This window comes from Scyliorhinus torazame, chromosome 15 (assembly GCF_047496885.1).
Source record: "Scyliorhinus torazame isolate Kashiwa2021f chromosome 15, sScyTor2.1, whole genome shotgun sequence".
Classification (NCBI taxonomy): Eukaryota; Metazoa; Chordata; class Chondrichthyes; order Carcharhiniformes; family Scyliorhinidae; genus Scyliorhinus; species Scyliorhinus torazame.
This window is the reverse complement of record NC_092721.1, coordinates 204,002,250-204,028,177: the sequence shown is the minus strand read 5'-3', so window position 1 is coordinate 204,028,177 and position 25,928 is coordinate 204,002,250. Positions and strand designations below refer to the sequence as shown.

At 52.3% G+C, this 25,928-nt stretch overlaps 1 protein-coding gene across 1 annotated transcript in view; it reads left to right on the top strand.

Moving 5' to 3' along the window:
* The window catches only part of stard10 (StAR related lipid transfer domain containing 10), a 212,467-nt gene extending 186,681 nt beyond the window's left edge, over positions 1 to 25,786 (top strand). The window contains exons 5-6 of the mRNA XM_072477473.1: positions 9,928 to 9,980; positions 25,483 to 25,786. Coding sequence (XP_072333574.1) covers positions 9,928 to 9,980; positions 25,483 to 25,710 — 281 coding nt within the window. The 3' untranslated portion in view covers positions 25,711 to 25,786. The remainder of the gene's footprint in view (positions 1 to 9,927; positions 9,981 to 25,482) is intronic.
* Positions 25,787 to 25,928: the final 142 nt, after the last annotated feature.

The window sequence follows — 25,928 nt, the reverse complement described above, 5'->3', positions numbered from 1 at the left end:
TACAGAGTCCGGCGCGGAGGGAAAGAGTGCCCCCACGGCACAGGCCCGCCCGCAGATCGGTGGGCCCCGATCGCGGGCCAGGCCACCGTGGAGCCCCCCCCCCCGGGGCCGAATCCCCCCGAGGGCTCCGCTAGCCGCCCTCCAAGCCGGGTCCCGCTGGGATGGACCATGTCCATTTCACGGCGGCGGGACTGGCCGAAAACGGGCGGCCGCTCGGCCCATCGGGGCCCGGAGAATTGCCGGGGGGGGGGGCGCTGCCAACGGCCCCCGACCAGCGCGGCGAGATCCCCGCCCCCGCCCGAAAACCGGCGCCGGAGAATTCGGCAGCCAGCGTTGGGGCGGCGGGATTCACGCCGCCCCCTGGCGATTCTCCGACCCGGCGGGGGGGGGGGGGGTCGGAGAATCCTGACCCGGGAGAGAGCTGTCCCACCCAGCTGGATCACGCGGGAGAGCGTGTTGGAGGAGGAAGGTGTGGTCACCGTGTGAAAGGCTGCGGACAGCTCGAGAAGGACATGGAGGAAACATTTCCCTTTGTCTCCGTCACACAGGATGTTAGTTGTGATTTTCTTTAAAAAATTTAGAGTACCCAATTCATTTCTTTTTCCAATTAAGGGGCAATTTAGCGTGGCCAATCCACCTAGCCTGCACACCTTTGGGTTGTGGGGGTAAGATCCACGCAGACACGGGGAGAATGTGCAAACTCCACACGGACAGTGACCCGGGGCCGGCATCAAACCCGGGTCCTCCGCGCCATGAGGCAGCAGTGCTAACCACTGCGCCACAGTGCTGTGCCTTGTTAGTTGTGATTTTGATGAGAGACGTGTCGAGTGGCTGAAGCAGAAACCTGATTGGAGGGATTCGAACATGGAGCCCCGGGAGAGCTGGCAACCGATTTGAGACGAGACAACGCTGGGAGGTTGGAGATTGGACAGTAGTTTTCAAGGAAGGGGTGTTTTTTGACGGGGGGGGGGGGGGGGGGGGGGGGAGTGATGATGGCTGATTAAAGGAGAGAGAGAGATAAAACTTGAAGAGAGAGAACCGTTCAGAACCCCTGAAGAGAGAGGGGCTGACGCGGTGACCAGGAGGTGAGGTTGGGGGATCAGCAGCTGAGTGTCAGGAGAGCAGGAGCTGGGTCTCGTGGACAAGATGAGCTCAGAGAGGGTCAGAGGGGAGATGGAGAGAAACTAGAGAAAGGTGAGAGTTCAGGGTTCGGGCAGGCGTGGTTGCATTAAAGGGTGTTTGGCCTGGCGGGCTAGTGGAAGGGAGGGAGGTGGCAGAGGCAGCTGATTGGATTGCCTTGACCTTAGTGACAAAGAAATCCTTGAACTCCTCGCATTTATTGCCGAAGGCGAGGGTGGAGAGGCAGGGGGTTTAGAAAGGCAGTTTGCAGTAGAGAGAAGAAGCAGCGGGTTATCTATGCATTCCGGAATGATCTGGAAAAGTAAGCAGGTGGCAGCAGGATCCAATGGTGCTTCGAGTGGTCAACCGGGCCTAGCAGTCAAAGGCTTTTTCCATTCAAATCTGGGTTCCTTAGACTTGAACGAGTGAAGATCAGGCCCGTACCAGGCGGGGAGCTACCATGGTGAGAGAGAGAGATGGTACTGTTGGGGACGAGGGCATTAGGAAGTGAAGGGTGCGGTTGGGTAAATTAATCGCTGCACAAATTTGTGGTGAACAGACGATCAAAGGTTAGATGGTGCAGATTTTGAAGTGCAGCTGTACTGTAAGATTGGGAGCTCACTGCACAGCTGTCTTTGAATCCTCAGAAATCTTTGGATCCTCGCTGTCTTCAGGGGATGTCCCGGAGGACTGGAGAATAGCCAATGTTGTTCCTCTGTTTAAGAAGGGTGGCAGGGATAATCCCGGGAACTACAGGCCGGTGAGCCTTACTTCAGTGGTAGGGAAATTACTGGAGAGAATTCTTCGAGACAGGATCTACTCCCATTTGGAAGCAAATGGACGTATTAGTGAGAGGCAGCATGGTTTTGTGAAGGGGAGGTCGTGTCTCACTAACTTGATAGAGTTTTTCGAGGAGGTCACTAAGATGATTGATGCAGGTAGGGCAGTAGATGTTGTCTATATGGACTTCAGTAAGGCCTTTGACAAGGTCCCTCATGGTAGACTAGTACAAAAGGTGAAGTCACACGGGATCAGGGGTGAACTGGCAAGGTGGATACAGAACTGGCTAGGCCATAGAAGGCAGAGGGTAGCAATGGAGGGATGCTTTTCTAATTGGAGGGCTGTGACCAGTGGTGTTCCACAGGGATCAGTGCTGGGACCTTTGCTCTTTGTAGTATATATAAATGATTTGGAGGAAAATGTAACTGGTCTGATTAGTAAGTTTGCAGACGACACAAAGGTTGGTGGAATTGCGGATAGCGATGAGGACTGTCTGAGGATACAGCAGGATTTAGATTGTCTGGAGACTTGGGCGGAGAGATGGCAGATGGAGTTTAACCTGGACAAATGTGAGGTAATGCATTTTGGAAGGGCTAATGCAGGTAGGGAATATACAGTGAATGGTAGAACCCTCAAGAGTATTGAAAGTCAAAGAGATCTAGGAGTACAGGTCCACAGATCACTGAAAGGGGCTACACAGGTGGAGAAGGTAGTCAAGAAGGCATACGGCATGCTTGCCTTCATTGGCCGGGGCATTGAGTATAAGAATTGGCAAGTCATGTTGCAGCTGTATAGAACCTTAGTTAGGCCACACTTGGAGTATAGTGTTCAATTCTGGTCGCCACACTACCAGAAGGATGTGGAGGCTTTAGAGAGGGTGCAGAAGAGATTTACCAGAATGTTGCCTGGTATGGAGGGCATAAGCTATGAGGAGCGATTGAATAAACTCGGTTTGTTCTCACTGGAACGAAGGAGGTTGAGGGGCGACCTGATAGAGGTATACAAAATTATGAGGGGCATAGACAGAGTGGATAGTCAGAGGCTTTTCCCCAGGGTAGAGGGGTCAATTACTAGGGGGCATAGGTTTAAGGTGAGAGGGGCAAAGTTTAGAGTAGATGTACGAGGCAAGTTTTTTACGCAGAGGGTAGTGGGTGCCTGGAACTCACTACCGGAGGAGGTAGTGGAGGCAGGGACGATAGGGACATTTAAGGGGCATCTTGACAAATATATGAATAGGATGGGAATAGAAGGATACGGACCCAGGAAGTGTAGAAGATTGTAGTTTAGTCGGGCAGTATGGTCGGCACGGGCTTGGAGGGCCGAAGGGCCTGTTCCTGTGCTGTACATTTCTTTGTTCTTTGTTTGTTCTTTGGAGTCGGGCAGACTAATCCTATCTCTCTGGGCCTCCTGCCCGAGGCTTGGCTGCTCTGTGGGATATCGAAGAGTTCAATGCTGATAACTCCTAGCTCGTTGGTTCAGATGAAGTAAACGGCGACGCCATTGGGCCACAGGTTTAGCTGAGCATCCAGATGGCGGGTTGGGTGCAGTATTCATGTCGCTGTGGCTCTGGATTCGCAACCAAGTGTTCAAATTATCCCATGGCAAATTGGGAAAGTGGATTCAGTATATAGAATGAAACATCTCGGGAGGAATCCGTTCGGCCCATCTTTGCTTGTGTCAGCTCTTCGAACAAGTTGTCAAATTAGTCCCACTGCTCCTTGCTCTTTCACCTTCGCTCTGCAAAATGTTTCTTTCAAATGTTCACCCAATTCCCTTTTGAATCTTTTTATTGAATCTGCTTCTGCTGTCCTTTCCGACAGCACCTTACTCGCTGTGTCAATGAAACATTCTCCTCATCGCCCCCTCGGGTTCTTTTACCGATTCGCTACAATCTGTCTCATCGGTTACTGAGACTCCCGTCGGTGGAAGCACGTTCTCCTTACTTATTCACTCATCGTTTTGATCAGCTCGACCAAATCTTGGCCTTGATCTTCTCTACTCTTGGAGAACAATCCCAGCTGCTCCAGTCTCTGCATGTCACTCAACCCAGAAGACGGGGCATTCCATTTGAAATGAAATGAAAATCGCTTGTTGTCACAAGTAGGCTTCAAACGAAGTCACTGTGAAAAGCCCCTAGTCGCCACATTCCAGCGCCCGTTCAGGGAGGCCGTACGGGAAATATGCAGGCTGGTGCCGGGAAATAGCAACAGTGAAGCTGCTGGATTGTTCCGGAAGCCCGGCTGATTGCTGTCCCTTCCATCGGGGAAGGGGTTGAGCCATCCTTCACCAGTCTGGCCCAGTCCCAAGCTGGATTGTTGATCCTCAATACACAGAAGGAACTGAGACAGTCAAAATTTGAACAGGGCAACTAGGAATGGGCAAGGAATAAGGTTTGTCCACATCCAGTGGGTCTACTGACAAAACCAAATCACAGAGGAGAACTAAGCTCTCCTCTCGGCTGCGAAGACTTGTTGCCTGATAATTACGGAAGGATCGAAGAAGTAATAATAATCATTATTGTCACAAGTAGGCTTACATTAACATTGCAGTGAAGTTACTGTGAAAAGCCCCTAGTCGCCACATTCCGGCACCTGTTCGGGTACACAGAGGGAGAATTCAGAATGTCCAATTCACCTAACAGCACGTCTTTCGGGACTTGGAGGAAACCCACGCAGACACGGGGAGGACGTGCAGACTCCACCCAGACAGTGACCCAAGCGGGAATTGAACCCGGGACCCTGGCGCTGTGAAGCAACAGTGCTAACCACTGTGCTGTCTGTTGAGCCTGCTCCGCCGTTTAATAACATCATGGTTGATTTGACTTTGGCCTTTTCTGCCTGTCCCCCACCCAACTCCCCCTCATCCCCATAGCTCTTGACCCCCTTCCTTGAGCATATTCACTGACCCACAGCCTCCACTGCTCTCTGGGGGAAGAATTCCAAACACTAACGACCCTCAGAGAGAAAAAATTCCTCCTCATCTCCATCGTAAACGGGAGACCCCTTATTCTGAAACCGTGTCCCCGAGTTCCAGATTCCCCCACGAGGTGGGGGGCGGGGGGGGGGGGGGGGGGGGGGAAACATTCTCTCAGCACTCACCCTGTGAAGCCCCCTCACAATCTTGAGTTTCAATAAGATCATCGCTCATTCTCCTAAACTCCAATGGGTACCGGCCCAACCTGATCAACCTTTCCTCATCAGACAATCCCTTCACCCCCGGATTCAGCCTCTGCAATTTTCTCTGAACTGCCTCTGATGCAAGTTATTGTGAGCGTGAATGTTTGTAAAAACGTTATTTCAGTCACTGAGCGATCAATCAATAGAGTAGGCTCCCTCGAGAGATGGTGGATGCATTAGTATTTATTGATTCAGAAATAGATTTCCTTCAGGCAGTAATAGTTTGGGATACAGCAGATAAGCAGTTTGAGATATGATGCGCTGTATTGTTCTATGTTCTATGTTCTATGTCCAGTTTGGGATTTGAGATGCAGGGGATATGAAGAGTGGGTTGTTGGTAAAGCCATCATCCTATTGTCCATTTCTCGTTGCTTGGAGCAGGTGGCCCTGCATCGTCTATTGTTGCAATGGAATAGTTTGTTAGGCATTTTGCTTCTTTTTAAATTGAGTTCAGATTTGAGCTCTCACTCTCTCTGCGTTATTAGTCCAGAAACAAGTTCACCAAATCACTCACCACAGTCAGGGGGAGAGTAGAATGAGCTTGGGGATGTCACTGGAAGAACACGCAGTTATTGCTCCCCCGCCCCCTTGCCCCTTGAGAAGATGGTGGTAGTCCACCTTCTTAAATAAAACCGAGTTATTGTTAGACCAGTTCAGAGGGTAGTAAAGAGTCAACATTGCTGTGGGTCTGGAGTCACATGTGTTGTGTTATGCTGCTTCGTGTAGCATACGCTGCTTCCTTGATGTAAGCTTTGACAAAGGAAGGTCCAGACTATGAAATGAGTTCAACGTGTTTATTGAACTATTAACAGCGTTCTTAAATTAGTTCGACACTCTGCTAATCTAACTGTAGTAACCTCAGTCTATCTTTACCAGCCTGCTCTAAGCCACGTGCTGGGGGTGATGCTGTTGATCAACCCTGATGTACTCTCTAGATGTCTGTCTGTGGAAAGAGGGAGAGCATGTGTGCCCTGTCCTTTTATATGGGTTGTGAAGAGTCCCCTGGTAGTAATGCCACCTCGGTGTTCTGATTACCCATTGGTTGTGTCCTGTTGTAATGACCCATTGGCTGTATGTCTGCATGTCATGACATCTCTGGTGCTCCCTCTAGTGGTTATTTAGTTGTAGCGTATTTACATTAACCCCTTGTGTTTATACAGTGATGCATATTACCACAACATGTAGGCCAGACTGGGTAAGGACAGCAGATTTCCTTCCCTAAAGGACATCAGCGAGTCAGGAAAGTTGTTATAACAGCCCAGTGGTTTCATGGTCACTCTTACTGAGCTCAAATCCTTCCAAATTTAACTTATTTACTGAATTTAACTCTCGATGTTCACAATGCCTTCATTGCAGTGTTAATGTAAGCCTACTTGTGACAATATTAAAGATTATTATTATAGTTGTCATGACAGGATTTGAACTCTTATCTCTGCTATTTTTGTCCAGGCCTCTGGATGACTAGACATTGTTCAGGACAAAGCACCCCTTCCACAAACATTCACTTCTTCCACCAGTGTGTACCATCTACAAGATGCACTGCAGTAACTCACCAAGGTTCCTCAGCCACCTTTCAAAGCCATGACCACTACCATCTAGAAGGACAAGAGCAGCAGATACCTGGGAACCCCACCACCTGGAGGTTCCCCTCCAAGTCACTCACCACCCTGACTTGGAAATATATCCTTCACTGTCGCTGGGGCAACATACTGGAAATCCCTCCCTAACAGCACAGTGGGTGTACCTACACCACACGACTGCAGCGGTTGAAGAAGGCAGCTCAACACCACCTTCTCAAGGACAATTAGGGATGGGCAACAAATGCTGACCTAGCCAACGACGCCCACATGCCCGAACGTACATAAAATAAATCACCACTGCACTACTTTAGCCCATATCATTTGCAAAAGAAATACTTGCATTTATATATCACCTTTCAGGACACGGTGGACAGTATCGTGGCACAGTGGTTAGCACTGTGGGTCCAGTTCCAGTGACCCGGGTTCGATTCCGGCCTCCAGTGACTGTGCGGAGTCTGCACGTCCTCCCCCGTGTGTGCGTGGGTTTCCTCCGGGTGCTCCGGTTTCCTCCCACAGTCCAAAGATGTGGAGGTTAGGTGGATTGGTCATGCTAAAATTGCCCCTTAGTATCCAAAGGTTAGGCGGGGTTATGGGGATAGGGCGGGGGAGTGGGCCTAGTTGGGTGTTTTTTCAGCGGGTCAGTTCCGAATCGATGGGTTGAATGGCCCTGTTGGGATTCTCTGATTCTGATACCCCAAGGAAAGTCACAGGCAATGAATTGCTTTTCATGGAATCATCACATTTATAGTGCAGAAGCAGGCCATTTGGCCCATGAAGTCTGCACCGGCCCTTTGAAAGAGCACCCCACTTAAGACCACACCTCCACCCCATCCCTGCAACCCAGAAACCCCACCTAACCTTTTTGGACACTAAGGGCAATTTATCATGGCCAATCCACCTAGCCTGCACATCTTTGGACTGTGGGAGGAAACCGGAGCACCCGGAGGAAACCCACGCACACACGTGGAGGATGTGCAGACTCCGCACAGACAGTGTCCCAGCAGGGAATCGAACCCGGAACCCTGGTGCTGTGAAGCAACAGTGCTAACTACTGTGCCACCTATAAATTTAGAGTACCCAATTCATTATTTTTCCAATTAAGGGGCAGTTTAACGTGGCCAATCCACCTACCCGGCACGTCTTTGGGTTGTGGGGGTGAGATCCACGCAGACACAGGGAGAATGTGCAAACTCCACACGGACAGTGACCCGGGGCCAGGATCGACCCCAGGTCATCAGCTCTGTGAGGCAGCAGTGCTAACCACTGAGCCTCTGTTCTGCCCTAAATGAAAAGCTTTTTGAAGTCACTATCATGTCATTGACTGTCCCTTATTTTGACAATGTGTCTACTCATTGTAATGTTGTCGGATGGCCTGATTTATATTACGAGAACATATGTTGCGAAAGCTATAAATGATTTATTAACATTAACTGTGGGTCAAATATATACAAAACAACAGATGTATGAACATGTAGAAGCAACCTCTCTCTTCCAGCCCGCCAGTCAGTCTGAGTTTAAGAAGGCAAATGCAATATTAGCATTCATGTCAGGAGGGCTACAATAGAAGACCAGGGATGTACTTCTGAGGCTGTATAAGGCTCTGGTCAGACCCCATTTGGAGTATTGTGAGCAGTTTTGGGCCCTGTGTCTAAGGAAGGATGTGCTGGCCTTGGAAAGGGTCCAGAGGAGGTTCACAAGAATGATCCCTGGAATGAAGAACTTGTCATATGAGGAACGGTTGAGGACTCTGGGTCTGTACTTGTTGGAGTTTAGAAGAATGAGGGGGATCTTATTGAAACTTACAGGATACTGCGAGGCCTGGATAGAGTGGACGTGGAGAGGATGTTTCCACTTGTAGGAAAAACTAGAACCAACAATCTCAGACTAAAGGGACGATCCTTTAAAACAGAGATGAGGAGGAATTTCTTCAGCCAGAGGGGGGGTGAATCTGTGGAACTCTTTGCCGCAGAAGGCTGTGGAGGCCAAATCACTGAGTGTCTTTAAGACAGAGATAGATAGGTTCTTGATTAATAAGGGGATCAGGGGTTATGGGGAGAAGGCAGGAGAATGGGGATGAGAAAATATCAGCCATGATTGAATGGCGGAGCAGACTCGATGGGCTGAGTGGCCTAATTCTGCTCCTATGTCTTATGGTCTTATGAGGTCACCAACATTAATTTATATACTAATGAGACACCTAGTGGTCAGTCGGTGAATTACAACACAACATGATATCACCGCACACATTGTGGTGAGTTTCTGCCACGGACCATTGTGTGACTGAACGGGCCCATTCGTAACTCGTACATCACTGGGTGCACTGGGGCAGGATGTCCCATGGGGTCTGGGGTACAGGATTTCCTTCCTTTTCTTTCCTCCTCTGTCTCCTCTTTGCCTCATCATTAAGAGGCTGCGATTCAAAGTGTGATGCAGCGCGATGCACAAGTTGTCACCATTTTGAAATGGCAGCCAAGATGTGCACAGCAAGCTCCCACAAACAGTAGTATGAGATTGATTAAATAATCCAACGTGTTGGGGAAGGGGGGGGGGGAGGGAGGTTGCTGTTTTTGTATTGGTTGAGGGATCTCCTCCCACTGACCAAAGGCAGACAGGAGGTGGAATGTTTGTGTTAGTGAATTGTCTAAATGAGGAAATGAACAGACAGGCATGCTGGGTAGTTGGGCCAGGTTAGGAGTAAAATCTTACTGCAGTAGAATAAGGAGTTAGGTTAGCGGACTTTTAAACATCTCTAGCTTAGGCTGGAGAAAATGGGGGGGGGGCAGTCTGTAATTGCCTGTAACTGGGATTTTGCAAAGCATGAAGAGGGGGATGGGCAGCCATTAGGAACGGTTCTTTGTGCAGAGGGTGCTGGGTAAGAGGGGCCCCAGGGTCAGCTTACATGGCCAGGTCAAGGAATGTGTGAGAAAGGCCAATGAGAATCTTGTATTTGTCACCGTTACCTTATGGTCGTGGGTATGTGAAACTCGATGCTGAATCCATGTGTGTGTGAAACCAGATGCTGTGCGTCCTTTGTCTCACTCGCTCTGGAAGTGTCAAGAGGCATGTTGTCTCCTGCCTTTTATCAGAGTGAGTGGAGCTTGCAAGCTATTTGAAATTAAACAAGTCAATACCTACAATCCGACTTAGCCTTGGACTGAGACCAGACTAGGGCCAGAACGAACTCGATATCGTCATAATGATTGGTCCTGTGTTTGAAAAGACCTTTGTTGGAATCCAGGTGAATAACTTGTCTTTTTTTTCCTGTTTTGTAGGTTCGTTACCAAAGTGGGTGGTGAACCAGTCATGGCAGCTCCTGGCTCCCAAAGTGAGTATGATGTTCACTGTAGAAGTAATGTTGTCAATCCCTCCCAGGGCAGGTTCACAGAAGGTTAGAAAAACTGCTCCCATTCGCTGAAGGCACAAGGACCCAGAGTCCCAGATTTCAGGGAATGGGAGGAAGAAAGTCTTGCCTCAGTGGGTGGTGATGAGCTGGAACTCACCGCCCACGGGGGTGGGGGAGATGGAAGCGGAGGCAATGAAATGAAATGAAAATCGCTCATTGTCACAAGTAGGCTTCAAATGAAGTTACTGTGAAAAGCCCCTACTCGCCACATTGGCCTTGAGTTGCCTGCCCTTTACAAATCCCGTCTGGTCTTCCCCTATCACCCCCGGGACACAGTCCTCTATCCTTGTGGCCAGTATCTTAGCCAGCAGTTTGGCATCCACATTCAGTAGAGAAATCGGCCTGTATGACCCGCATTGCTCCGGATCCTTCTCCCGTTTCAGGATCAATGAAATTGAGGCCTGCGACATTGTTGGGGGGAGGACTCCCTTCTCTCTTGCTTTATTACCTGGAGTATCTCCTCCACTAACCTATCCTTCTTAGCCTGTTCCGCTTTTTCTCTGTGGCCCCGTATCGAGATTAATTCCACTCTGATCACTGCCTTCAAAGCTTCCCAAACCGTCGCTGTGGAGACCTCCCCCGTATCATTTGTGTCCAGGTAGTTCCGGATGGACTTGTTACCCCGCCCACAGATCGCTCCGTCCGCTAGCAACCCCACATCCAGTCCCCACAGTGGGTGTTGCCCCTTCTCCACACTAACCCGTCGATCCACCCAGTGCGGGGCATGATCCAACAATGCGATTGCCGGGTACTCCGTATCCTTCGGTATTAGCGCCCTCTCAGAAAAAGAAAGTCGATGCGAGAGTATACCTTGTGGACATGTGAGGAAAAAGAAAACTTCGCCCTTGGCCGTGCAAACCTTCATGGGTCTACTCCCCCCATCTGTTCCATAAACCCCTTCAATTCCTTTGCCACCGCTGGCCTCCTCCCTGTCCTGGATTTTGACCGGTCCAATTCCGGATCAATGACAGTGTTAAAATCTCCCCCCATAATCAGGTGATGTGACTCTAAGTCTGGGAGCTTACCTAACACCCGACTCGTAAATTCCATGTCGTCCCAATTCGGAGCATATATGTTCACGAGTACCACCCACACCCCCTCCAGCTTCCCACTCACCATTATGTACCTACCCCCCGTGTCTGACACGATTCTCCCTGCCTCGAATGCCACTCGTTTATTGATCAAGATCGCTACCCCCCTGGTCTTTGAGTCCAGCCCCGAGTCGAACACCTGGCTGACCCACCCCTTCCTCAATCTCGCCTGGTCTGTAACCTTTAGGTGTGTCTCTTGTAGCATTGGCACATCCGCCTTCAGCCCCCTCAAATGCGCAAAATGCGAGCCCTCTTGACCGGCCCGTTCAGCCCTCTAACGTTCCATGTAATCAGCCTGGTCGGGGACATCCCCCCCCCACCCCCATCACCCTTTTTAGGCCAGCCTCTAGCCCTCCGCCTCCTCGAGCCCCCCCTCGGGCATTTGCCGTTTCCGACCTCCCATTTGTCCCCTAGTAACAGTTCCTCCCCTGTCAGCAAAGCAGCTCTTCCCTCCCCCTCCCCCCCCCCACCCCCCTCTCCCTTCCCCCTGTAGAACAGCACTAGAAACCCAACCCACCAAGTCAAGCTCCAGCTGAACACCTGCTCACCCCCCACTGTGCTTCTGAGAGTCAGCTGACGCTATCAAGTCAGCCTTGCTGACTTGATAGCGCCCGCCCATGGCACCAAGCAGTCTGTCTCCCCATTGTTCTCTCCCCTCTCCCCCCACTTGAACAAACATATTAAAAGCATCACATTCCCCAGTAAACAAACAGCCGAAAAAACAGCCACTTTAGAAAAAAACCACCCTAAAACAGAACCAGCTCCAAAGACCACCACCCCCCTCTAACCAGCTCCCTGCAAGACAAAGTTAACTTTAGCCATCAAAACAGCCCCTTATTACACACAACACTACTTATACTTATATACAGCCCAGCACGGTAGCACAAGTGGTTAGCACTGTTGCTTCACAGCGCCAGGTTCCCAAGTTCGATTCCGGCTTGGGTCACTGTCTGTGCGGAGTCTGCACGTTCTCCCCGTGTCTGCGCGGGTTTTCTCCGGGTGCTCCGGTTTCCTCCCACAGTCCAAAGATGTGCAGGTTAGGTGGACTGGCCATGCTAAATTGCCCTTAGTGTCCAAAAAGGTTAGGAGGGGTTATTGGGTTACGGGGATAGGGTGCGGGCTTAACGTGGGTCGGTGGGCCGAATGGCCTCCTTCTGCACTGTATGTCCTATGTTTAAACTATGATTAAACCAATCGCCACCACAGTATTCTCCAGGGCTTCAGTGTCTTTTAGTTCGCCTCTAGCCTTTTTACTTTAATAAAAGTCCATACTTCATCTGGTGTTTCGAAGGAGAAGTCCCGTTTCCCATGTGTGACCCACAGACGGGCCGGGTACAACATCCCGAACTTCACCCCCTTCTTCAAGAGGGCCGTTTTTGCCCGATTAAACTCAGCTCACCTCTTGGCCAAATCCGCGCCCAGGCACTGATAGATGCGTAGCTCACAATTCTCCTACTTGCTGCTCCGTTCCTTCTTGCCCCCCCCCCCAACAGGGGCACAACATTGAGTTCCTCTAGGGGCTGGTTTAGCACAGGGATAAATCGCTGGCTTTGAAAGCAGACCAAGGCAGGCCAACAGCACAGTTCAATTCCCATACCAGCCTCCCCGAACAGGCGCCGGAATGTGGCGACTAGGGGCTTTTCACAGTAACTTCATTTGAAGCCTACTTGTGACAATAAGCGATTTTCATTTAATTTTTTCATTTCTCGCCATCCTTCATAATTTTATATGTTTCTATAAGATCCTCCCTTATTCTTCTGAATTCCAATGAGTATAGTCCCAGTCTACTCAGTCTCTCCTCTTCAGCCAATACTCTCAACTCCGGACTCAACCTAGTGAATCTCCTCTGCACGCCCTCCAGTGCCAGTACATCCTTTCTCAGGTAAGGAGACCAAAACTGTACACAGTACTCCAGGTGTAGCCTCACCGGGACCCTATACAGCTGCAACATAACCTCCCTGCTTTTAAACTCCATCCCTCTAACAATGAAGGACAACATTCCATTTGCCATCCTAATTACCTGCTGCACCTGCAAACCAGCTTTTTGTGATTCATGCACAAGGACACCCAGGTCCCTCTGCACGGCAGCATGCTGCCATTTGTTACTATTTAAACAATAGTCCATTTTGCTGATATTCCTACCAAAATGGATGCCTCACATTTACCAACATTGTCCTCCATCTGCCAGACCCTTGACCACTTCGACTTTCAGTGTCCTCTGCACACTTTGCTCTGCCACTCATCTTAGTGTCATCTGCGAACTTACACTTGGTCCCCAACTCCAAATTTTCTATGTAAATTGTAAACAATTGTGGTCCCAACACTGATCCCTGAGGCACACTACGAGCTACTGATCGCCAACCAGAAAAACACCCATTTATCCCCACTCTTTGCTTTCTATTAGTTAACCAATCCTCTACCCATGCTAATACATTACCCGTAACAGCATGCATCATTATCTTATGCAGCAGCCTTTTGTGCGGCACCTTGTTGAATGCCTTCTGGAAATCCTCATACACCACATCCACCGGTTCCCCAGTGTCCATCACGCTTGTAATGTCTTCAAAGAATTCCATTAAATTAATTTCTTCCACTGAAGGCTGAGAAGAACCTCGAATCAGACACTGTTCCTCAAGATTGAGTTTCACCTCACGGAACAGTGCAGCAGGCGCAGTGCAGATGTCATCTCTCACTACCACCCTGATGTCATCCTTAAATATCAGAGCTAACCACCTCTCTTACCTCCCTGTCTGTCCTTCCAAATAGTCTGATACCCCTGGGTATTTAACTCTTAGTCGTGACCACTCTGAAACCATGGGCGGGATTCTCCGACCCCCCCGCCGGGTCGGACAATCGGCGGGAGCGGCGTGAATCCCGCCCCCGCAGGCTGCTGAATTCTCCGGTGCCGGGAATTTGGCGGGGGCGGGAATCGCACCACGCCGGTCGGCGGCCGCTGGCATCGCCGCCCCCCACCCCCCCCCCCGGCGATTCTCCGGCCCGCGATGGGCCGAGTGGCCGCCCGTTTCCGGCCGTTCCCGCCGGCTTATGGTACACCAGGTATTTGCCGGCGGGACCTGGCTGCGTGGGTGGCCTCTGGGGTCCTCGGGGGGATCTGGCCCCGGGAGGTGCCCCCACGGTGACCTGGCCCGCGATCGGGGCCCACCGATCCGTGGGTGGGCCTGTGCCGGGGGGGGGGCGCGCCCTACTCCTCCGCACCGGCGGCTGTACCGGTCCGCCGTTCCCGGTGCGGAGACGAACCCCTCTGCGCATGCGCGGGGATGACGCCAGCACACGCTGGCACTCCCACGCATGCGCCAACTCGTGCCGGGCGGCAGAGGCCCTTCGGCGGCGGTTGGCGTGGCCGGAGGACTCTGCACCTTTGGGGCGGCCCGACGCCGGAGTGGTTTACGCCACTCGGTCCCTCCGGGACCCCCCGCCCCGCCGGGTGGGGGAGAATCCCGCCACATGTCTCTGTAATGGCCACTAAATCAGACTCATTCGCGATGATTTGTGCTGTCACTTCATTTACCGTGCTTTGAATGCTATGAGCATTCAGGTAAAGTGCCCATATGCTAGTTTTTATACCTTCTTTTTGAATCCCAACACCTCCATTAATAACATCTCCTCAGTTCTTCCCTTGAACTTTTTCATAATTTTCCATGTAGTTGAATCCACCTCCCCACGTGCTAACCTGCTGCTTTGCTTCCCATTAACCATTATACTTCCCATAGTTTTACCCTTCCTCCTACTTGCTAGTTTAAACTCCTTGTGACCACCCTATTTACCCTTTCCGCTAGAACTCTGGTCCCAGATCGGTCCAGGTGGAGACCGTCCCATTGGCACAGATCCCTCCTGCCCCAATACTGATGCCAGTGCACCATGAAATGGAACTCCTCGTTCCCGCACCACTCCTTTAGCCACGTGTTTACTTCCCTCATTTCCTCATCCCTATGCCAATTTGCACATGACTCGGGTAATAATCCAGAGATTATAATCCTTGCGGACCTGTTCTTTATTTTTGTTCCTAGTTCCTGATATTCCCCAAACAGGCCCTCATTCCTAGTCTTGCCGATGTTGTTTGTCCCACGTGGACATGACAACTGGATTCTCCCCCTCCCACTCCAATATCCTTTCAAGGTGATTAGAGGTTCCCCTCACCCTCGTACCGGGCAGGCAGCATTCCATGCGGGACTCTCTGTCCTGTTTACAAAGGATGCTATCAATCCCCCTAATTATAGAATCCCCTACAACTACCACTTGTCTATCTGCTCCCTCCCTCCAGCTTGAATGGCCTCCTGTACCATGGTGCGGTGGTCAGTTTGCTCATCCTCCCTACAGCCCTTTTCCCCATCCACACAGGGAGCAAGTACCACGTATATGTTGGACAAGGTCAAGAGTTGAGTTTCCTCCATTTCTGAATTCAGGATCCCTCTACCTGCCTCACTTTCAATTACACCCTGCTGTCCCTGACCACTGACCGAATTTCAGATACTCAATCTACGGGGTGTGACCTCCTCCTGAAACACAGGGTCCAGCTAACTCCCGGATGTCCCGCAGTGTCTGAAGCTCAGACTCCAGCTCATCAACTCTTGAGCCGAAATTCCTGAAGCAACCAACACTTGCTGCAGATGTGGTTACTACAGCTCGCAATGGGATCTCCCGGCTCCCACAGCGTGCAGATATAGCACATCGCCTGCCCAGCTCCGACATCGTGCAGCTATAGCACATCGCCTGCCCAGATCCCACATCGTGCAGCTATAGCACATCGCCTGCCCAGCTCCCACATCGTGCAGCTGTAGCACATCACCTGCCCAGCTCCCACATCGTGCAGCAAGAGCACACCACCTGCCCAGGCCCACATCGTGCAGCTATAGCACATCGCCTGCCCAGCTCCCACATCGTGCAGCAAGAGCACACCACCTGCCCAGGCCCACATCGTGCAGCTATAGCACATCGCCTGCCCAGCTCCCACATCGTGCAGATTTAGCACATTGCCTGTCCAGATCCCACACCGTGCAGCTCTAGCACATCGCCTGTCCAGATCCCACATCGTGCAGCTATAGCACATCGCCGGCCCAGCTCCCACATCGTGCGGCTATAGCACATCGCCTGCCCAGCTCCCACATTCTGCAGCTGTAGCACACCACCTGCCCAGCTCCCACATCGTGCAGCTACAGCACATCACCTGTCCAGCTCCCACATCGTGCAGCGATAGCACATCGCCTGCCCAGCTCCCACATCGTGCAGCTATAGCACATCGCCTGCCCAGCTCCCACATCGTGCAGCTGTAGCACATCACCTGCCCAGCTCCCACATCGTGCAGCAAGAGCACACCACCTGCCCAGGCCCACATCGTGCAGCTATAGCACATCGCCTGCCCAGCTCCCACATCGTGCAGATTTAGCACATTGCCTGTCCAGATCCCACACCGTGCAGCTCTAGCACATCGCCTGTCCAGATCCCACATCGTGCAGCTATAGCACATCGCCGGCCCAGCTCCCACATCGTGCGGCTATAGCACATCGCCTGCCCAGCTCCCACATTCTGCAGCTATAGCACATTGCCTGCCCAACTCTCACATCGTGCAGCTGTAGCACACCACCTGCCCAGCTCCCACATCGTGCAGCTACAGCACATCACCTGTCCAGCTCCCACATCGTGCAGCGATAGCACATCGCCTGCCCAGCTCCCACATCGTGCAGCTATAGCACATCGCCTGCCCAGCTCCCACATCGTGCAGCTGTAGCACATCACCTGCCCAGCTCCCACATCGTGCAGCAAGAGCACACCACCTGCCCAGGCCCACATCGTGCAGCTATAGCACATCGCCTGCCCAGCTCCCACATCGTGCAGATTTAGCACATTGCCTGTCCAGATCCCACACCGTGCAGCTCTAGCACATCGCCTGTCCAGATCCCACATCGTGCAGCTACAGCACATCGCCTGCCCAGCTCCCACATCGTGCAGCTACAGCACGTCGCCTCTCCAGATTCCACATATTTGGCAACTACAGCACATCACCTGCCCAGGTCCCACATCGTGCAGCTATAGCACATTGCCTGCCCAGATCCCACATCATGCAGCTATAGCACATCACCTGCTCAGCTCCCACAGCGTGCACCTATAGCACATCGCCTGCCCAGCTCCCATATCATGCAGCTATAGCACATCGCCTGCCCAGCTCCCACATCGTCCAGCTATAGCACATCGCCTGCCCAGATCCCATATCGTGCAGCTACAGCACATCGCCTGCCCAGCTCCCACATCGTGCAGCTATAGCACATCACCTACCCAGGTCCCACATTGTGCAGCTACAGCACATCGCCTGCCCATCTCCCAAATCGTGCAGCTACAGCACATCACCTGCCCATATCCCACATCGTGCAGCTATAGCACATCGCCTGCCCAGCTCCCACATCGTGCAGCTACAGCACATCACCTGCCCATATCCCACATCGTGCAGCTATAGCACATCGCCTGTCCAGCTCCCACATCGTGCAGCTATAGCACATCGCCTGCCCAGCTCCCACATCGTGCAGCTGTAGCACATCGCCTGCCCAACTCTCACATCGTGCAGCTGTAGCACACCACCTGCCCAGGTCCCACATCGTGCAGCTATAGCACATCACCTGCCCAGGTCCCACATCATGCATCTATAGCACATCGCCTGCCCAGCTCCCACATCGTGTAGCTATAGCACATCGTCTGCCCAGCTCCCACATTGTGCAGCTATAGCACATCGCCTGCACAGATCCCAAATCGTGCAGCTACAGCACATCACCTGCCCAGGTCCCACATCGTGCAGCTATAGCACATCACCTGCCCAGCTCCCACATCGTGCAGCTACAGCACATCACCTGTCCAGATCCCACATCGTGCAGCTACAGCACGTCACCAACCCAGATCCCACATTGTGCAGCTACAGCACATCGCCTGTCCAGCTCTCACATCGTGAGGCTGTAGCACATCGCCTGCCCAGCTCCCACATCGTGCAGCTATAGCACTTCGCCTGCCCAGCTCCCACATCATGCAGCTGTATCACATCGCCTGCCCAGGTCCCACATCGTGCAGCTATAGCACATCACCTGCCCAGGTCCCACATCGTGCATCTATAGCACATCGTGCATCTATAGCACATCGCCTGCCCAGCTCCCACATCGTGTAGCTATAGCACATCGTCTGCCCAGCTCCCACAATGTGCAGCTACAGCACATCACCTGCCCAGGTCCCACATCGTGCAGCTATAGCACATCACCTGCCCAGGTCCCAATTCGTGCAGCTACAGCACGTCACCAGCCCAGATCCCACATCGTCCAGCTATAGCACATCGCTGCCCAGCTCCCACAACGTGCAGCTATAGCACATCGCCTGCCCAGCTCCCACATCGTGCAGCTATAGCACATCGCCTGCCCAGCTCCCACATCGTGCAGCTATAGCACATCACCTGTCCCGGTCCCACATCGTGCAGCCACAGCACATCGCCTGCCCAGCTCCCACTTCGTGCAGCTATAGCACATCGCCTGTCCAGCTCCCACATCATGCAGCTACAGCACATCGCCTGTCCAGATTCCACATTGTGCAACTACAGCACATCACCTGCCCAGATCCCACATCGTGCAGCTATAGCACATTGCTGGCCCAGATCCCACATCGTGCAGCTACAGCACATCACCTGCCCAGCTCCCACATCGTGCAGCTATAGCACATCGCCTGCCCAGCTCCCACATCGTGCAGCTACAGCACATCACGTGCCCAGCTCCCACATCGTGCAGCTATAGCACCTCGCCTGTCCAGATCCCACATCGTGCAGCTATAGCACATCACCTGCCCAGCTCCCACATCGTGCAGCTATTGCACATCACCTGCCCAGCTCCCACATCGTGCAGCTATAGCACATCACCTGCCCAGCTCCCACATCGTGCAGCTATAGCACTTCACCTGCCCAGCTCCCACATCATGCAGCTGTAGCACACCACCTGCCCAGGTCCCACATCGTGCAGCTATAGCACATCACCTGCCCAGGTCCCACATCGTGCATCTATAGCACATCACCTGCCCAGCTCCCACATCGTGTAGCTATAGCACATCGTCTGCCCAGCTCCCACAATGTGCAGCTACAGCACATCACCTGCCCAGGTCCCACATCGTGCAGCTATAGCACATCACCTGCCCAGGTCCCAATTCGTGCAGCTACAGCACGTCACCAGCCCAGATCCCACATCGTCCAGCTATTGCACATCGCTGCCCAGCTCCCACAACGTGCAGCTATAGCACATCGCCTGCCCAGCTCCCACATCGTGCAGCTATAGCACATCGCCTGCCCAGCTCCCACATCGTGCAGCTATAGCACATCACCTGCCCAGGTCCCACATCGTGCAGCCACAGCACATCGCCTGCCCAGCTCCCACATCGTGCAGCTATAGCACATCGCCTGTCCAGCTCCCACATCATGCAGCTACAGCACATCGCCTGTCCAGATTCCACATTGTGCAACTACAGCACATCACCTGCCCAGATCCCACTTCGTGCAGCTATAGCACATTGCTGGCCCAGATCCCACATCGTGCAGCTACAGCACATCACTTGCCCAGCTCCCACATCGTGCAGCTATAGCACATCGCCTGCCCAGCTCCCACATCGTGCAGCTACAGCACATCACCTGCCCAGCTTCCACATCGTGCAGCTATAGCACATCGCCTGTCCAGCTCCCACATCGTGCAGCTATAGCACCTCGCCTGTCCAGATCCCACATCGTGCAGCTATAGCACATCACCTGCCCAGCTCCCACATCGTGCAGCTATAGCATATCACCTGCCCAGCTCCCACATCGTGCAGCTATAGCACATCACCTGCCCAGCTCCCACATCGTGCAGCTATAGCACATTGCCTGCCCAGATCCCACATCGTGCAGCTATAGCACATCGCCTGTCCAGCTCCCACATCGTGCAGCAATCGCACATCGCCTGTCCAGATCCCACATCGTGCAGCTACAGCACATCACCTGCCCAGCCATTGCTACTTGGTGTGTTTTTCGATTTAGTGTAGATTCCTGCAGATCACAACTTTCCTGTGACATCCCTTCCAGGTTTTTATTTCAACTTCAGTGGAATCCCTGAGGTAAGTTACTTTATACTCACCAAATTCAATACTCTGCCCTTCGGCAGTGCTCCCTGGCGACTAGGCCGCGAACTCATGAGGTATGTTACTTTATTTTTTTTAAATTTAGAGTACCCAACTGATTTGTTCCAATTAAGGGGCAATTTAGCGTGGCCAATCCACCTAACCTGCACATCTTTGGGTTGTGGGGGCGAAATCCACGCAAACACGGGGAGAATGTGGCAACTCCACACGGACTGTGACCCAGGGCCGGGATAGAACCTGGGACCTCGGCCCCGTGAGGCAGCAGGGCTAACCCACTGCGCTACCATGCTGCCCCCGAGGTAAGTTACTTGATACTCACCGAATTCAATACTCCGCCCATCCGACACTGCTCCCTGGAGACTAGGCTGCGAATCCCCGAGGTAAGTTACTTTATACTCACCAAATTCGATACTCCGCCCTCCGAGACTACTCCCTGGAGACTAGGCCGTGAGTCCCCGAGTTAAGTTACTTGAGACTCACTGAATTTGAAACACCGTTTTTCCGAGACTGCTCCCTGGAGACTAGGCCTCGAATCCCCGAGGTAAGTTACTCTATACTCACCGGGTTTGATGCTCTGCCCACCGAGACTGCTCCCTGGAGACTAGGCCGCGAATCCCCGAGGTAAGTTACTTTATACTCCCCAGATTCGATACACCGTCCTCCGACACTGCTCCCTGGAGACTAGGCCATGAATCCCCGAGGTAAGATTACTTCATTCTTGCCGAGTTTGATGCCCGGCCCACTGAGAATGCTCCCTGGAGACTAGGCCCTGAATCCCCGAGGTAAGTTACTCTATACTCACCGAATTTGATACACCGTCCTCCAAGACTGCTCCCTGGAGACTAGGCCGCGAATCCCCGAGGTTAGTTATTTTATACTCACCAAGTTCGATGCTACGCCCTCCGAGTCTGCCCCTGGAGATTAGGCTGCGAATCCCCGAGGTAAATTACGTTTATACTCATTGAGTTTGTTTCTCCGAGACTGCTCAATGGAGACGAGGCCGTGGTTCCCTGAGGTTAGTTACTTTATACTCCCTGAATGCGATAATCCGCCCTCCGAGACTGCTCCCTGGAGACTAGGCCGCGAATCCCCGAGGTAAGTTACTTTATACTCCCCAGATTCGATACACCGTCCTGCGACACTGCTCCCTGGAGACTACGCCATGAATCCCCGAGGTAAGTTACTTTATTCTTGCCGAGCGCGATGCCCCGTCCATTGAGAGTGCTCCCTGGAGACTAGGCTGTGAATCCCCGAGGTAAGTTACTTTATTCTTGCCGAGTTTGATGCTCCGCTCACTGAGAATGCTCCCTGGAGACTAGGCCGCGAATCCCCGAGGTAAGTTACTTTATACTCACCGAGTTTGATTCTCCGAGACTGCTCCCTGGAGACTAGGCCGCGGTTCCCAAGGTAAGTTACTTTATACTCACCAAGTTCGATGCTACGCCCTCCGAGTCTGCCCCTGGAGATTGGGCTGCGAATCCCCGAGGTAAATTACCTTTGTACTCAGTGTGTTTGTTTCTCCGAGACTGCTCAATGGAGACTAGGCCGTGGTTCACTGAGGTTAGTTACTTTATACTTCCTGAATGCGATAATCCGCCCTCCGAGAATGCTCCCTGGAGACTAGGCCGTGAATCCCCGAGGTAAGTTACTTTATTCTTGTCGAGCGTGATGCCCCTTCCATTGAGAGTGCTCCCTGGAGACTAGGCCGTGAATCCCCGAGGTAAGTTACTTTATTCTCGCCGGGTTCGATGCTCTGCCCACTGAGAATGCTCCCTGGAGACTAGGCCGCGAATCCCCGAGGTAAGTTACTTTATTCTCGCCGAGTTCGATGCTCCGCCCACTGAGAATGCTTCCTGGAGACGAGGCCTCCTTATTACCTCAGTCTGAAACAATTTATAACCAGTAGCCCTGACAGATTTTCAACCCCAAAACGTATTTTCAAACTATGTGATCAAAGTTGGAAAAACTTACCGACCTCATATCTGCTCAAGATGTATTTTTTTGTTACTTGTCCCATTCCCAGTCTCTTTGGCCCTGCATCACCAACTCTGTGGTCATGTCAACTTTCCTGCCCTCCACACTATCAAAGCGTCTTTAAACACCCCTCCCCACCTCCCCACTCACTTCTTCAAACCCTATTACATTTCTAACTTTCTTCACTTCTGATGGAAGGTCACTGACCTGAAATGTTAACCCTCCCCCTCCCCCTGCCCCTGTCCCTCCACAGATGCTGCCTGACCTGCACTGTCTGCTTTAATTTCAGATGCCCAACTTCTGGTGCATTTTAATTTTGATCTTGGAATGTTGTAGGGTCTGCAGGAGGTTACAGATCTCAGGGAATGGGCAAGCTGCTGGAGGGATTTGAAAATTGGAGGATTGCACTTTAACCCTGTATTTATCAGGAGATTTTGGTCACGTGTTTGGGTTGTTGTAGCTCCTGCACATTCCATACAAATAGACTCTGTGGACTGTTAGCTATGGTCTACATTTATTTGAGGTCTTCTGAACCAGTGGGTAACAACGCTGCCTCTGAGCTAGTAGCTCCAGATTTGAGTCCCAGCCCAGGACTTGATGGTCAAGGAATGCCCGTTCGTAACGCGGTCAGACAGGATAGGAAACAGCCTACAAATCCTTCCACGAGAGGCCAATGGCAGGCGGTAAGAGTGGGAGAGATGCCTGGTCAGCCCTGTGATGGAAAGAATGTTGGAACCTCGACCATCACCATCCACGGCTCTCGGCTACAACATGGGAAATTGTCACGGGGCAACTAGGGATGGGCAATAAATGCTGACCTAGTCAGTGGCGTCCACATCCTCTGAAAGATTGACAACAAATGGATGTAAAATTGCATGTTACCACAAAAGAACAGGCTCCTCAGTGATCTCTGACACATCACCACTGTTTGCTGCCAGTCCTGCCCTGCCACTGACTCATTGGCTGGCCCAGAGATGTCCGTAACCTCTCTGGCTCTAAGATGTGGGGAAGGGATAAGTGCGTGATTTCACCACATCCTTTTCAAGGAGACCGAACACAAGTTAATTTTGTCGGAGCTGCAACCTTCCCTGCCCCCATCACTGACTGCTCTTAACCCAGGATTCGCTTCTTGGAACTGTTTCATTTGCCCTCTTTCATACTATGGTGTCAGTCAGCAGGCAATTAGAATATGCTGGAATCCCAGCGCCCACTACAGGGGTTAGCAACTTGTTTAACAAAGAACAAAGAACAAAGAAATGTACAGCACAGGAACAGGCCCTTCGGCCCTCCAAGCCCGTGCCGACCATACTGCCCGACTAAACTACAATCTTCTACACTTCCTGGGTCCGTATCCTTCTATTCCCATCCTATTCATATTGTTTAGCGTGGGTAAGAGGCCAGGGTGGAATAGTGGAGAATCAGTGAGAGAGGGCGGCACGGTAGCACAGTGGTTAGCACTGCTGCTTCACAGTTCCAGGGTCCCAGGTTCGATTCCCGGCTTGGGTCACTGCCTGTGCGGAGTCTGCACATCCTCCCCGTGTCTGCGTGGGTTGCCTCCGGGTGCTCCGGTTTCCTCCCATAGTCCCGAAAGACGTGCTTGTTAGGTGAATTGGACATTCAGAGTTCTCCCTCTGTGTACCCGAACAGGCGCCGGAGTGTGGCGACTAGGGGATTTTCACAGTAACTTCATTGCAGTGTTAATGTAATCCTACTTGTGACAATAATAAAGATTATTATTTCCAGAGGGGTTAAATGGGTGGGTAGAGTCAGTGATAGGGGAGAGTGTACATGGGGGTGTGGGAGAGGAGTGAATGGGGGGTAGAGTCAGTGATAGGGGAGAGTGTACATGGGGGTGTGGGAGAGGAGTGAATGGGGGGTAGAGTCAGTGATAGGGGAGAGTGTACATGGGCGTGTGGGAGGGGAGTGAATGGGGGGTAGAGTCAGTGATAGGGGAGAGTGTACATGGGGGTGTGGGAGGGGAGTGAATGGGGGGTAGAGTCAGTGATAGGGGAGAGTGTACATGGGGGTGTGGGGGGGGGGAGTGAATGGGGGGTAGAGTCAGTGATAGGGGACAGTGTACATGGGGTGTGTGGGAGGGGAGTGAATGGGGGGTAGAGTCAGTGATAGGGGAGAGTGTACATGGGGATGTGGGGGGGGGAGTGAATGGGGGGGTAGAGTCAGTGATGGGGGAGAGTGTACATGGGGGTGTGGGAGGGGAGTGAATGGGGGGTAGAGTCAGTGATAGGGGAGAGTGTACATGGGGGTGTGGGAGGGGAGTGAATGGGGGGTAGAGTCAGTGATAGGGGAGAGTGTACATGGGGGTGTGGGAGGGGAGTGAATGGGGGGTAGAGTCAGTGATAGGGGAGAGTGTACATGGGGATGTGGGAGGGGAGTGAATGGGGGGGTAGAGTCAGTGATGGGGGAGAGTGTACATGGGGATGTGGGAGGGGAGTGAATGGGGGGTAGAGTCAGTGATAGGGGAGAGTGTACATGGGGATGTGGGAGGGGAGTGAATGGGGGGTAGAGTCAGTGATAGGGGAGAGTGTACATGGGGATGTGGGAGGGGAGTGAATGGGGGGTAGAGTCAGTGATAGGGGAGAGTGTACATGGGGGTGTGGGGGGGGTGTGAATGGGGGGTAGAGTCAGTGATAGGGGAGAGTGTACATGGGGGTGTGGGAGGGGAGTGAATGGGGGGTAGAGTCAGTGATGGGGGAGAGTGTACATGGGGGTGTGGGAGGGGAGTGAATGGGGAGTAAAGTCAGTGATAGGGGAAAGTGTACATGGGGGTGTGGGAGGGGAGTGAATGGGGGGTAGAGTCAGTGATGGGGGAGAGTGTACATGGGGGTGTGGGAGGGGAGTGAATGGGGGGGTAGAGTCAGTGATAGGGGAGAGTGTACATGGGGGTGTGGGAGGGGAGTGAATGGGGGGTAGAGTCAGTGATAGGGGAGTGCACATGGGGATGTGGGAGGGGAGTGAATGTCGGGGGTAGAGTCATGGGGAGAGTGTACATGGGGGTGTGGGAGGGGATTAAAAATTCTCTCCTGGAAGGAGTTGATTTTTTGAACCCTGATCCCCTACCTTTGGGATGTCGTGCTCCCTGTTGCCGTGCACCCTGTTGCCGTGCTCCCTGTTGCCGTGATGCCCGTTGACCTGTATGTCATCGCCCTCTGTCGCCTATTGTAGTAACCCAAGCGAAATGATCTATTTTCTTTAATAAGGCGATGAAGAAGATGTACAAAGCTTGCCTCAAGTACCCAGAATGGAAACAGCAGCACAATCCATGCTACAAACCCTGGCTTCACCCCGAGCAGAGCTTACTTGGCAGCATCCAGCTGTCTGAACTCTCGATCCAACACGCTGACTCGTTGGAAAATATCGACGAAAGCGGAATCCTCGAAGCCAAGGATGAGAAGGGAGACGCGAGCGATGAAGACAGTGTGAATTGAAGGCCCTTGGCCTTCCTAGTCCCCGACCACCACTGCTCCGAGGGGATATTCCAAATAAAATATAACTTTATTTAAATGAGATTGTCTGTGTCCCATGGGTGGGGGTGGGAGTCGGGGTGGGAGTGGCGGAGAATCACTCCCCTTCCCAGATTTGCAATCCCTGCATCATCCGTCTCTTTTATTGCTCTTAACCCTGTGAATGCGAAGAGGTCACATTA